Raw genomic sequence first — 14,994 nt, 5'->3', positions numbered from 1 at the left:
TTAATATCGTTATTGCGATATTCAACAGTATCCCATATTTTCCTCCTATCGTGCAGCCCTAATCGTTGCAGTAGGTATTGAACAGACTTGAATCAGTCACAGCTTAACCTGCCATCTTAACATATATGGATTTGCTATTTGTCCCAAAACTGTGGTTTCATATTGGCGCAGCTCTGTAGCCGCCCTTGTGAATTGCAAAAACAAACATGGGGGTGGACATGGCTGGATGGACTCAGCAAAATGAACTGCTGAATATTTGAGATTTGTTTTATCTCGAAAACACTGCTGCACCTTTTTTATGATCCTTCTGTGCTTCACATGGTGATATTGTTTTTGATCAACACGGGACTGAGCCGTCACCGGGCGTCTCCGGCTCTCTTTAGATGATCAGCAGTAATCACTGGGTCAGGCTGGTGGATGAGTCAGGACTTGTGCAATATTTCCCTGATGTAACAACTCATGATGATGACTGGTGCGTGTTGGCTACTTTTGGCTTTTCTATATTTTTAGAGTTTGTGCTTTTGCAGCATAGTTTGATTAAGTGGGTTTTAAAAGTAAAAGATGATAGTAAATGGGGCTGGGCAATATTTCATATCAACATAGTGATCGGAGACTAGATAACGTCTTAGATTTTGGATATGGTAAAAGTTTTCTGTTTTTTTTAAAGGCTGCATTACAGGAAAGCGATGTCCTTACCTGAATGTTCCATCTGTTCTATTATTTGTCTTTAACCTCTTAGTCATTAAATACACATTATTGATGATTATATATCACAAATCTCTTTGTGTGAATATTTTTGTTAAAGCACCAAATGTCAACCCTACAATATCGCCGCAATATCGAGGTATTGGGACAAAAATATAGTCCTATTTGATTTTCTCCATATCGCCCAGCCCTAATAGGAAATGCTGCGCAAGGTCACCAATTGCATGCAATTTGTAGAATGGCCATGCTTTTATGCATTCATGTGGAAGTTGGTGTAGTGGAAAGAAACTCTCGGCGCCACCGGAAAATCACGAACGCTACAAGGTCTGATTTTTTCGCGCTATGTTTTACACTTTGTGGCTGGCGCTGATAAGCGAGCTAAGCTGCTCTGTTTTGACTAGACCTGAACGCTTTGCTGTGAAGCCAGCGCTAATGGATCCCGGTTTTACCGTGCAGAATCGGGCTGTACCGGACTCCGGCGGTGACTGGCGGCGCAGCGAGGAGCCGCTGCTGTCTGGCATCAGTATTACATTACATAACCGGTTTCATAACCGGTTAGAACAGTCTCATAGCCGCGTTTTTTAAATGGTAGTCATATTTCATGTTATGTTACAGTTGGTTTTAACACCTGATGGGAGCTGTACAGGAGTACCCATGACTAGTGTAACCACAGTTGCTCTTCATCGGCATTGCCCTGACAACCTAAAGGAGCTCCGGAGGCACCGTCGTCCCGCTCCGTCTCTCTGCTGCAGTACAACTGTATTTCACACTATGACATGCTTGTCGAACTGTAGGGGTGGTCCGTTACACTAATGTATATTCAACATCACTGACAATGACAATTTATTGATCAATAGAATACATTTCAAAATAGAAATCTTACACTTCATAACGTTATGTATTAACAACAGGATTGTATTATTGTACAAATAAGCTACAACCGTAAAAGTTGTTACCTCATGTAAGTTACAGTCAAGCCCTTTTTATTAATGTGTAATGAAGTGTCGTCTGTTCCGGGCCCAGGTCCTGGATGCATAAGCCCCCCCCTTTCTACATAATATTCCATTATTATATTTGTAATTGTTACGTGCCACCAGAATTTCCACCAAAGTTTTCCTTGACATAGACATTTTCACCATTAATTGGTGCCAAAGAAATTATCAGAATGCAGGAAACAAAGTCTTACAATTTCCTGGTGGTGGATACCCAGAACCCCCCACCCCCCCACCTAATGAGCTAATGATTGATCAATCTAACGATGATCCATCACAAAACGGAGAGAACAGACGGAAGGTATTTGTCTGTGTTACTTTTTAAGTAATTATCTACAGATTAATTGCTAATCAAAATAGTTGTTAGTTGCAGCGCCCTGCGCAGGTTCTTGATTAAAAACGGTTTTGTCGGTCTCCCTATTATCTGTCAGTGGGTTTTTGTTTGATGGGTTGATGTACTCATTTTGTTCTGCTTCAAATTCAGGTACGTACGCTGTGATCCGTTAAGCTTTGATTGCGGTGATTGAAACGCTACTGTGGACAAAAGGTCGTCAGCGTATTCTATATTCTGTAACGTGACTGCAAGTACATCTGTAGTCTTGGCAGGCTTTTGGCTGTTCATTTACCTCCTCTGTGCTGAGTGGGCTCGTATCAGGCGTACCAAACAAAGGCCAAATATGTTTGGTTTACAGTGGCGTTTAATCCCATTTGTGAAGCTGCAACCAGATGTTTATGCTTGATGAATGACTTCAACGATTAATCAGTTATAAAACATTGTTAAAGATGAATTCTCTTGACTGTAGGTACACGGTCTGTAGAACCATAGATTTGAGAACGTTGGCACAACTTCAGTCATGCAGGTCTTCAGCTGCGTGTTGCTGCTTCAGTCAAAGGCCTGAAGCTCCTCCAGGTTCAAATCAAACTGCGATGTTTCTCTCTCCCTTAAGGAGCTGCTGACCCACTTAAAAATGCTCTCTTCATAATGGCGTTTCAGTGACTAAATGCAGTTCTTGGAGACTTTTTTATTTTTTATTTTTTTTTTTCATTCTGTCAAATCCCTGCAATCCCTTTGAGCCCTAAAAGGTTTTTGTCTAGTTTGGCAATTGCCCTAAATGTTTTTACAGGGGAACTTTTTATTATTTTTTTTTTTTATGAAAAGTAGTTGACCACTCAGTGGCAAAGCAATATGTGTGACCTCTTCTGGAGCTTCTGTTATCAGTGTGCTCCATTTACCCACCTGGACAGACCCACAGTCCTCTAGACTAAAGCAATCGTCAAGGTCAGACCTGGAGCGGTCACTACCTCCAGTACGACAGACTGCAGTGCAAACGCTACTTTGTACTACCAATGTTTCTTGTTGACGTGGAATTGAATCTTTGGCAGTTTTGTTTCCACTGTAGTTTCACTTACTTCCACAGCACATGAGAACAGAAAATATGAACTGCTTCAACTTGCCAAATAAGAATCAAATGCAGATACACTTCGACTTAAGCGCATAATGCTGCGGAGACGCTTTGTCTTTCAAATATCTCCTGAACCGTTCATCCGATCTACTTCACATTTGGTTTCCTAGGTACCCTATGAACTTGGCGTTTGGAATTCGGAGTAGTTTGGACAGCATTGGACATTAATGAACTGTAAAAAAAAAAAAAAAAAAAACTAAACGACCACACAATAAAGGTTGAGGGGGAAAAAAACCGCTGCTATAATGCTGGCTCTTCCGTGTTTACCCTTCACAATTAAAGCCCATCATAAATTCACTCTGAGCATTCCGCTAAGAGAAAACATTTTTTTTGCCGACACAGATATAAAACAAAAGCCAGACACACGATCATAGGAAGCTGCTGTGAGCTGTCAATTCACCACAGGTGACCGCAGGTCGCAGAAAATTAATATGATCTTCACCAGGCAAAGGGAGCAGTCTTCCTCCGTACGGCTGACCCATCTTTGCCAGTCCAATGTGGGCCGGTCTCTGTACTTGTTCCGATGGTTGATTAATGCATATTGGCTCTCATAACGGACCGGATGCATCATCCGGAGGCAAATGTCTGTGATTACTCCACATTTTTTGTTATTTTTAGTTTGTGATATTTTGATAAAGTAAACTCTGAATCTGCAACCTAACCTGTAACATTTCTCTCAGGTAAATCTAGTAGTACAATGTTTCCCTCCTGAAGTAGAAGTACACAGCGAGTGAGTAGTATACAGTGGAGTGTCATGTTGCTTTGGGTCCTTCTGTAAGTTATTTTGGGGTACAATGGTTCTGGAGAAGGCTACAAGCAGCCATACAGGAGGCCAAGCAGTTGGCCTGTTCCAAACAGGCACGTTTTGATAGGGCACTGTACTAGTTAATAAATCTGTGAATCCCAAATATCTGTAACACTTTACTTGAAGGGATCTACGTAAGAGTGACGTGACACTGTCATGACACATGAACCCTAACCATAACAAAGCTTTGGTGATAAATGATTGAATTATTCAGTTTGGTCTCGATAAGATTGGGTTATGGTTGCTTACCATTATTATATTGAGTTCCCTCCTCCACCCCTGTGAGTATTAGGCCTGCACTATGATAAATATCTGCCATAACATTGGGCTGACCATATGACTGATTAGTGATGCACCGATGTGAAAATTGTGGCCGATAACCAATATTAATGGTGTGTTCTTTTTATTCCAAATAGCTGAATGTGTACCTGAACAAGCAGATTATTGTATTGGTAGTCCCGAACTGCATACTACAAAAATCTAACCGCTGTCTAAGCTACCACAAGCTAATTTTAGCTAACGTTAGTTAGTATGTCAAACGGGATGGTCAGTCTTTAAACTGCTCTGGAGCTAGTAAATCAGCACCTAGGAGAATGTAAAGTCGCACGTCAATGTTAAAATAGCAAGGTGACCAGTAAAACTACAGCAGACGACTACCCTTGGCTAATTAAAAAATAACTTCCTTTAAGATGCTTCTTCAGGTTGGAGGTGGAGTAATTTGGAGCTGAAAGGAGGTTGGTTGCTGGCAAGCAGAGGCTGCACGGCACAGTTAGCTATATTTCATTCTCCCTGTTCGTTCTTTAATGTGAAATGCTGTTTGAATTTCCAAGATAGAAACGTATTGCTGCCCTGGCTCTGTCGTGCCGGTTCCGACTCCATTGTGACTGATCACGCAAATAGCTATTTTTTCTATTTCATATCGGGGCTTCTGGAAAATGCATTAAGTTGCCTTAATTTATTCAGAGTGAATAAACTCGTGAAACAGAAGTATCGTCATGTAATCCATTGATTTTAACAATGTAACTGTATTCTAAATACCAACTATTTAAATTGTAACTGTAACGGAATACAGTTACTCATAATTTGTATTCTGAATACGTAACGCCGTTACATGTATTCCGTTACTCCCAACACTGTTTACAGTCAACCAAGCGCTAATGCTAGTATGCATTAGCTGAACTTTATGTGTGTGTGTGTGTGTGTGTGTGTGTGTAATAGCTAAATGTAGCAGATTATAAACACAGTTGTAAATTTGCGTGAAATGTAGAACGGTCGGCATTTACTAGTCACAAACTTCCCCAGCAGTTAGCATTTAGTTGGATACAAGCAGCTAATTTCTGCACAAGTCCGTGTTAACAAAATCTCCACTCTTACCCGGCGACATGTTTCCACAACAAGAAAAACACAGTAGTCTCTGAACTCGCGATTGGAGTTTCGTTTAAGTTGGATGTACTCCAGTTTGTTGTCTAATGAGCAGACACTTGCAAACAGGATTGATGGAACAGGTGGCTGGCTAGCGTTAGCTTTCCACCTAGCTAGGTCCAGCCCCCGTTTGCTTTTCACCGCTGAGAATGTGATGATTCACATCGGCTCTATTCGTCGGCCCTATTTTTGACATCGGAACGATGCCGATGTGTAAAAAAAAATGACCATATCGGCCAATATTATATCGGCGGCCGATATATCGTGCACCACTAACTATGATAATTAAACAAATATTGATAGTGTGCATATTGGCTATACCATGTCAGCCTGGTTAATTATAATTGAATATTTTAAATATAACTAGGCAGAATGATGTTCGTAGAGCAGCAACAGTATTTATTAAAACAAGTCACTATATAAACTCATGAATGTCTCACTGGAAACATCTAAAATGTCAATAACTATTATTCATGCCAGTCATTCATCCTGTCCTCCTCCCTGAGGTCTGATATTTATTTATTTATTTATTTATTTATTTATTTATTTATTTATTTATTTATTTATTTTTCCGGGGTTGAATCCCAAAAGTTCTGTTCTTACACATTTAGGGGTTCTTAAACGTCTAAGCTGCAGTTTGCTTTTAAACCAGCTACCTTCCTCCTTGACCACCATCCGGCTACGCTTTTTAAAGCTCTCTGGCATCCTGTGGACCTACAATGCTGAACATTGTCAATTTATGTCTCCCGACTGGTGCGGTCTCCACTAGCTTTAAGAATGCTGTGGTTAAACCTCTACTTAAAAAAAACAACAACAAAAAACACACCATGATCCAAGGAGAATAGAGAGGACACGTGCTTCACAACTCGGGCGGGTGTGTGTGTGTCAGTTCATTGTTAACTGGTGATTTTCGTTGTTTATATTCTTCACCTGCGAGCTAAATGGCACGTGGCTGTTGATTCAATAGCGATTGCTGAACGCCCTTGCTCACGTTTGTATTTGAGGTGCATTATTTACATGCTAAAGTAGTTACACTGTATGTAATTTAATAGTGGGTTTATTTTTATTTGCTACAGAATGCTTAGCCTATATGTCAAGATCAAAGTTGGCCTATATAGTAACTCAAAAATTACAGTTCAAGTGTGTGTGTGTGTGTGTGTGTGTGTGTGTGTGTGTGTGTGTGTGTGTGTGTGTGAATATATTTGTTTTTGTTGCAGCAAAGTGTCAGTTCCGTTTCATTGGGGGAGTGGGGGGTGTTCGGACGTGGCCCCACTGCTAAAAAAGAAAAAGGAAAAAAAAAAATCCTAAAGGAAACCCTGCATTAATCAGCGGTTTACATGCATTCCGAATTTGTAATGTTGAGTTGATCCGTATGGAACACAAATTAACTATGGTCCGTTACACAACTGAGAGCTATGGTATGGTAGACCTACTAAAGCAGGGTTGATTGCAACTCACAGCCCTTTGCTGCATGTTATCCCCCATCTTGCTCTTCCTCCTTTCCTGTTTGATGTATACCTGTCCTATTAAATACAAGACAAAAACAAATCTTTAAAAATTATTCAGTTGGTAAATATTTGCTAAGATTCCACCTCGGTGCTTCTGGGACTGGATCCTACTGCAGCTTTTGATACTATAGTACACTAGGGCTGTAGCGATACACTAATCTCACGATACGATACACGATATTCAGCTCACGATACGATATATATTACGATATTCAGCCAACGATACGATTCGATATAATTCAATACACTTACATCATTTTCTGAAAGATTTAAAGGGGACAGAGTGATTTTGGTGACATCTTGTGAGTGTTCCATTTACTTGGATTTAATTAATTGAACTGAAAACATCAATTACACAATATATGTCTCTGACTGGACAGAGAGTCTACAGCAGGGATCATCAACTACATTTTTTTCAGAATTTTTCTAAGCACTCTGGCGGCCGGACTTTCAAATAAAATGAATTTATACCTAATACACCTATTCTTTTTCACTTTCTTACTGAATTAATGCTATTTTTTTTTTTTTTTTTTTTTTTACATGTATCAGTGTGAGCAAACTCCTAAAAAACATGGAAACTCCCTAATGATAACTGGCTCTTTAACTAGAAAAAGATCTCTGACTAGGAGGCAGTTCACTGAGGAGTGATGGTTAAAGTCTGTGATTATGGAAAAATTATTGTAGTATGCAGCATCCTGATTGGTGGAAAATGCTTGCAGAAAGAGAGGCTGTTGTCAGGTAAACATGTCATTGTCAAAGAGGCTTAAGCAAAAAAGTTGAAGTGGAAAAGCCAAAAGCACAGCTTTAATGATGATATGATAAGCAGGCTATGCACTCCCCATGTATGCAATGAAACAATGTTGTTGCAAAATACAACCAGCATCATCATCACTGAACATAATGATCGCGTCATTCACGTGCATATTAAGTAGCTCCAGATTGTCCGATCGAGCGGAGGGTTTGGTTTGTTCAGCCAGCAGTGAGGTTTACAAGAATTTGTCAGCTTTTGTTTTAGCTTGATTGTAAAAATTCGCTATTTGCAGAGTAGAGCTGTGTTTGCGTAAAACCGCGCGGTGGACTGAGCAGATTGAAATATCGCTTTCTACATGTTTATGCCGGTCTACACTAACCTGACTCCGCCAGATGGATTGCTTCGCATTTGCTCGGCATATCCATCTGGGAACTTTCCGTTGGAGGACTTTTGGGAAGGGGCGGAAATACTGGTTAGCTGATCGGATGAACCATCTGTTTATCACCTATGTTGGTGATAGACGGACCAAATCAACCAATCAGATCCACAAAGCGTATGAAAATACAACCACAAGCCTGCCCCTGCTGCTGCAGGCAAAGCATAGCTTGTTAGCTCAGCATGCAAGCAACATGTCGGTAAAGGAGATTTGCCGTTTGTGTAACCAGAATTTAGGAATAAAAGACCATTTCAGGTTCCCGGACCATATTCCAAAAGAAGGATCCAAGAGAAAAAAAGCATTAGCGAGCGGCTAACAGAATTAGGGCTACCGCTGTCTGAAAATACTGGTTAGCTGATTGGATAAACCATCTGTCTATCACCACCTAACCCACCTCAAAACCAACGCTGATTGGCCCGGTCGTTTGGCTAACTGCTCCAAATTTTCTTTGCCTCAAGATGCCAGACTGATCTGCGAGTGGAAAACTGGAGCTCGCGAGATCAGGACGGTCTCATGAGGCTAGGTCTACACAGGTGAGTGCATTGATAAGTATTGACTTTCTACTCTCAAAGGTTTAATTGTAGCCTATTTACAGAAAAGAGACCAGCGTGAGTTCATCTGCCCCAGCGGCCGTTGGTAACTCTGTATCGTTCCCAGTCAGGTGCTGCGTGTTTTAACCTTTAACGCACACACATCTCGGCTCAGCTGTGTGTGTTTTAACGCACACACATCTCGGCTCAGCGGTGTGTGTGTGGAGCTCGGTCATCGCTGTAGAGAATCCCGGCATGTGAATAGAGATGTAAATACAGGGGGCTGGGTTTTTGCTCTAAATGCTTGAAATGATAAATAACGGAACACATTTTTTCCTCTTTACATTTTGTGAATTCATGATTATTCTGCGGGCCAGACTAAAAGCTTTGGCGGAGGGCCAGTTGACGTTGGCTGCTCTTCAGCGACACTAGCGGCTGGCTGACCAAATCGCTCTTCCTGCAACGTGAACTGTGAGCTGGATGGAATGTTTCACTGCAATCTCTGAATGTTGAAGTGTAGCAGAAAGGGCTGGGTATCATTTAAAAATATTCAGTACCAGTACCGTGACTTTGATACCAGTTCCTTAACGATTTTTTTTTTTTTTTTTTTATGCCAGTTTTAAACAATGAAATTACAACCTTACACATTACGAGAGATTTTTCAGAAGAAACTGATCTGCCCATATATGGCATGAACACTATGCCACCAAAGTGTGTGTGTGTGCGCACGAGCCTAAAATATTTGCGCTGTTAAATAACAATGAAATGCTGTGTTGACTTTAGACCAGGTTTTTGTTGGTCAATGGCGCGATCACTTTCTGCTGCCTCAAGATGGCAATACGCCAAGAATTCACCTGAACACATCTCCCTGTAAGACCATGGGCCACAGATGGGCGCCGGTGCATTTGCTATTTAAACGACGTGGGCGCTGGACGGGAAATTGACAACTGCGTCGGTCTCAAACTAGCACAGACACTTGGATCGGGCGCTGCGCCGGGTGCAAGATAGGGCCCTTTTTTTTTTTTTTATTATTATTATTATTATTATTATATAACCATCTGTTTCACAGGCCTGAATAAGCAAACTCACTGGTTGTGTGGGAATTTGAGTCTCAAAGTCGGCACATCTGCCAAATTATGTTTTCAGTGTCACGTGATTACAGTTTGAGTTTCCCGTCTTTTTGGTATGGCGCACATCTAGATGGGCCAAAATCTATTGTGAACCCAAATTGATATGCGGGCCGGTTTAAAATTTGCAAGGGGCTGGATTTGGCCCGCGGGCCTTGAGTTTGACACATGTGCTTTAGAGCCACAGTTGGTGCCTAAAAAGTATTGAATTTGGTACTGTTGGGGATTTCCCTCCTCTGCGTCCCCCCAGTTTGGGACAATTTGTCGGACTCCAAATAAAAGACCTAATATATCCCCACGCATTTGTTGAATTGGAATTACATTGATCCTAAGCAAGAGCCCAATAAGACGATAAGATAAAGTCAGATACATTTGATTAATCAGTCAAGCATTGCAGTTTCAATACACAGATTTGTGGGATCACAAGGCCCGCAGAGACTTAAGTTTCCCTAGCAACAGACAAAAAGCCAGAGCAGGTCCACGTATCTCTAGACTGTCGGACCTCGTGAGCTCCGATCTGTTCTTCCCCTCATCTCTTATACTTTCTTTCTTGGGCCCCATTTTCTTCTTCCGCACCAGGACTGCTATCTATACACAACACCCACCAGGGTGGGGGCCACTGTATTATGTCTCGTCCTCATTTGTCATTATTACTCAATGTACTTTGCTCGAGGCCACTGTGACCCTAACTATCTTATATGTACCGCTTAAGCTAAACCATCTGTGCGTCCGTTGCCTTTGTTTGGGGAACCACCGTCTCGCACAGCACACAACTCAATGTGCAATAAGCGTACACAAAAACACATTTGGTCTCTTATGGAAACCTTTTACAATCTTATATTTCTCTGCAAATAGAACATTATTCTACAGTACCCAGGCCTAGTAGCAGAGGTACAGTTGTTAAAAATGTGAAGCAAGTTGGTCAAGAAGCAAGAAAAACTCAACTTTCTGTGGAAATCCAACATGTGGAGCTGGCATATCTCCACAGTGGCTAAGTGGTTGCTGGGGATCTTCTGCGTGCCAGCTAGTTTGGCTGTAATTTCAATGCAATTTGTTACTAAATTTCAACACTGCAGGGAATGTTGCTAGGACTAAACAAAAAGCAAATTGTAGCTCCCCAAAATATTTATGGGACCAGAATTGCTTCAGTTTTTTCCTCATACCCCCTCTGTGTGTTTCTTCCTCTGTAGGTACTAAGACAGAATGTGAGGCCAGCCAGTTTCAGTGTGGAAACGGTCGCTGCATCCCGTCCGTCTGGCAGTGTGACGGAGACGAGGACTGCACCGACGGCAGTGACGAGAACTCCTGTGGTGAGAGACACACACACACACACACCTGCATTACTAAGACAGCTAGAAATGCATACATATGTACAACTTGTAGGAAAAAGAGTGATTGATCACTGCAAGGGAATGTTTGTGTTCAGTTAAGCAGCATGGGTGAATTAATTAGGTAGGAAGGTAGATTGTTTCCAAATAATGGATGATAGTTGATCCGTGTTCCATACAGATCAGTGCTCATGATTCTGAATGTCGGTAGTTGAGTTACCTAATAGGGGGGCTTTGAGCCGGGTATAGAGCACCGCAAGCTGCCGGTTGTTTCAGTGGACGTTAGGTTTAGGTGACAAAAAGTGAGCGTTATGCAGTGACAACATAACGTTTAGGCCGAGACGACTAGTTAAGTTTAGGGAAAAGGCTTTTTTTTTGGATTAAAACCCTCCCAAGGAACACGCTTTTCCGGGTTGAAAGTCCTACGTTTTGTCCACAGACAGTATAGAAAAGATTGCATGTTCTCACTACTGCACATGTACGCACATAGATGTCACATGACATTCAAACCCCACCATGTTAGCTTGGCCCCACCAGAGACTTCCCAGCATCCCTTGGGACAGAGTGACCTGGTGATGTGAAGGTTGCAGATAAAGCAGAGCTAAATATGGATATGAGTCATACGACAGAGGCATGTGTGTCTCTGTGTGTCAAATACATTTCAGCTCTTTCCATTTTGTTATATTTCTCATCTATCTGGGTCATAGGAGACTGGGAGGAGGACAGAACAAGAGAAGGGAAGGAGGGGGAGAAAAAGAACAGCTGATTGTGCTGGAGGGCGATATAAGGGGAAAAAAATCCAAATAACCAGAAGACCCCTCTAAGATATTGATACATATAATATCCTGAAATTGAAGATGGTAACAGATGAATTCCCTGTACTCTAATGGCTCACATACTATGTTCTATATAATGTACATTTTCATAGCGGTTAGTGCAATGAAGCTCAACACTGCTGATTTTCACAATAAAAGCCTGCCAGAAATGGAAGGGATTATGCTCTTTGAGTAATTAGTGCTGTGAAAAACCATATACATTATACTACATTTATCCAAAGTAAAGGTAAACATGGAGGATGTGGAGTTTACATCCACAGCCAGTCAAATCATTGTTGTCTCAAGGTTCTAAAATTCTAAAATAAATCAGGACAAATTCTTTGGCTAACTGGTCACAGCTTGTTGACATCTTCAACTTGGGAAAGGAGGCTGTAAACATACTGCAATGTAGCTGTTTGCAATATATAATTCCATGATTACAGTGTATCTACAGTAATGTAAAGTATATCAAAATTGCTTTTTTTCTATAGTCCTATAAACCTGGGAGGTGCTCAACAATGTGCATATGCATTGTTTTATCCAATTGTATTCATGTAGAAACAAGATTATTTTAAAATGCAACATGGAGGCGCCTGGTTAGCTCACCTGGTAGAGCGGGCGCCCATATATAGAAGTTTACTCCTCGACGCAGCGTCGTTTTTGTAAAGCAAGAATTCCCATCTAATGGATCTACCTCATGGTCAGGACTGGAGTTAAATTTCCCTTTTATCTGTAAGGTGTGTTTTCAATCTTCCTCCTTTGATGGAAAATGAATGTATTGGTCAAATCTCCAGAGGATAGTTTTCAATAAATTTTCAATGCAAATGTGGAGTTTGAGCTTTGTTTAATCCGAAGGCAACAAATGGTAAACTTGCGACCTTTTCACCTGATAAAAAAGAGGCTTGGTTAGGTGTACTGCATTTCATATTCATGAGGTGTGAGTATTTCTTTATTTTTTTTCCTTCTCTCCCTATTGGTTTCTATTTCTTTGATGGGAGATTTTTCATTAAAGGAGCCCGTCTCCTCTTAAATGTATAATGAATCCATCTCTTTTCTCTCCCACTCCAGTTAGAAAGACTTGTGTTGAGGTGGACTTTGTTTGTCGCAACGGCCAATGTGTCCCGAAGCGATGGCACTGTGATGGGGAGCCTGACTGCGAGGATGGGTCCGACGAAAGCGTAGAAATCTGCCGTGAGTAGAACGTTTCCTCTCCGACATATATCGTGTGTGTGTGTGTGTGTGTGTGTGTGTGTGTGTGTGTGTGTGTGTGTGTGTGTGTGTGTGTGTGTGTGTGTGTGTGTGTGTGTGTGTGTGTGTGTGTGTGTGTGTGTGTGTGTGTGTGTGTGTGTGTGTGTGTGTGTGTGTGTGTGTGTGTGTGTGTGTGTGTGTGTGTGTGTGTGTGTGTGTGTGTGATAAATAAAAACTGCTTCCCAAGACGAACTTGGAAACTTAGGTTTTGCATTGATTTCCTATACCTGTCAAGCAGTCACTGAGTTTTATTTATTTCAGTAATCCCAGAAGTGGATCTGGACTGATTGAAGTGGACTACTTGTTAGGAACTTGGTTATTTCAGGCCTTTTTTTGTCTACTTAATCTTGGTTAAAGTTATTGTTCTGCAGTAACACAGATATATCAGATACTTCATTACTGCGTTTGTGGTTGGGAGATGTCAGAGGAATATTCACTTTTTTTTTTTTTTTTTGTGAAAAGGTATTAAATTCCTATTCTAGTATCAAGTCCATCTTAGACTATTATGCAAAAAAACAATTTTGTCAATTTTATTTTCCCTTTTCAATTTTATTTATTTTTTTTTTTTTTCCTGGCTTCTAAAAATGTAGAGTACAGTATGCTTTTGAGTTGGGTAATGGTACGAATGTTATCAGTAGCAGGTTGAATATATTGCCTACCTTTTTCGTTTTTACATACACATTCATTCATACATTCATTGTATTGTTTTCATTGGATTTGTGACTGTGAGAACAATGTAGAATATCTTAAATTTTATCCTTTTTAAATCATCCACTGTTAGGATAATTATTTCATAGAATGGACAAAATCACTGGAGTTCTTTTAAAAATTTGTTTACTTGCAGCAAGTAGTCCGCTTAGAACACCTCAGCATAAGTACAGAAAGTGACTGTATAGTCTAACAGTAGCTTTTTATAGGGAAGAGGGAGTAATATCACACACAGAGAACCTTGTGTCATCTGTGGTCAGGCTTGACGTCTCCTCTGCATGCCCTTCCCTCGGGAGTTTTCTGTGCTTTCCACAAGGTCAGTGATAATCATGATTATCTCCATGAGAAACGGATAGTTGCACACGGACTTAAGTGTGTGTGTCTCTGACTGACTGTGCACCAAGGGCAGGTTCTCCCATGGGTGTATTCAGAGGCGTAAATGCAGATTAACATTAAAGTATGAAATTAGGACTTGTGCACATGTGTCCCACAGGTGGTCAGACAGTGTCCATTGCTCGGTCTCAGCAATACATGGCTAGTCCATACTGCTCTAAAAGCAGTTTCTCCAATCGATTTGTAGTAAATACCATGTAAGGGAAAGGCTGGCTAATTGCTTTGAGAGGGAAATTGCCTGGTTTTGGAGCTGACAATTGGATGTTTGCTTGCTGCCTTGGCAAAGATTGTCTGTTGCTATGACAAAGATGCAACAGACACAATGAACCTCTATACAGAAGTCCCCACACTTATTTTATTACTAGTGGTGGGTAGTATATAAATACCTAGGCTGTCATGAATCTCATTAGGGTTAGATTAGCTCATAGTGTTTGTCTTGAATAAGCCTGACAGACTTGAAGTGGTCTTTGGTTCAATGTTAACCATGCATCAATATTTGCTGTACAGTTAAAACTGCCTACTTTGTGTATGCAAATTCTTTCTTGATGATCCTGTTGCTGTTGCAGTAATCTTTTCAAAGTTTCCCTTTCTACAGTGGCTTTTGGAGCAGTCAATTGACCAAACTGCAGTTCTTGGGTCATGGCTTTCTATTCGCTGATGAAAACCAAGAAATGCGGTTGAAAGCTACTGAAAGGGCTAGTAAGTGGACATTTATAGTAAGGGTCTGGACCCACAGCCACAGAACCTGCCATCACCACACAAC

The 14,994-nt window shown here is 41.0% G+C and overlaps 1 protein-coding gene across 3 annotated transcripts in view; it reads left to right on the top strand.

The window, feature by feature from the left end:
* Nucleotides 1-14,994, top strand: part of vldlr (very low density lipoprotein receptor) — a 60,108-nt gene that overhangs the window by 4,378 nt on the left and 40,736 nt on the right. For all 3 annotated transcript variants that reach the window (XM_028600988.1, XM_028600990.1, XM_028600989.1), the window contains exons 2-3: nt 10,930-11,049; nt 12,951-13,073. In XM_028600988.1, the coding sequence (XP_028456789.1) occupies nt 10,930-11,049; nt 12,951-13,073 (243 nt within the window). The remainder of the gene's footprint in view (nt 1-10,929; nt 11,050-12,950; nt 13,074-14,994) is intronic.

The sequence above is a fragment of the Perca flavescens genome, chromosome 16 (assembly GCF_004354835.1).
Source record: "Perca flavescens isolate YP-PL-M2 chromosome 16, PFLA_1.0, whole genome shotgun sequence".
NCBI classification, from domain to species: domain Eukaryota; kingdom Metazoa; phylum Chordata; class Actinopteri; order Perciformes; family Percidae; genus Perca; species Perca flavescens.
Note: the sequence above shows the minus strand (reverse complement) of the source record. Positions and strands in the feature narration are given on the sequence as shown.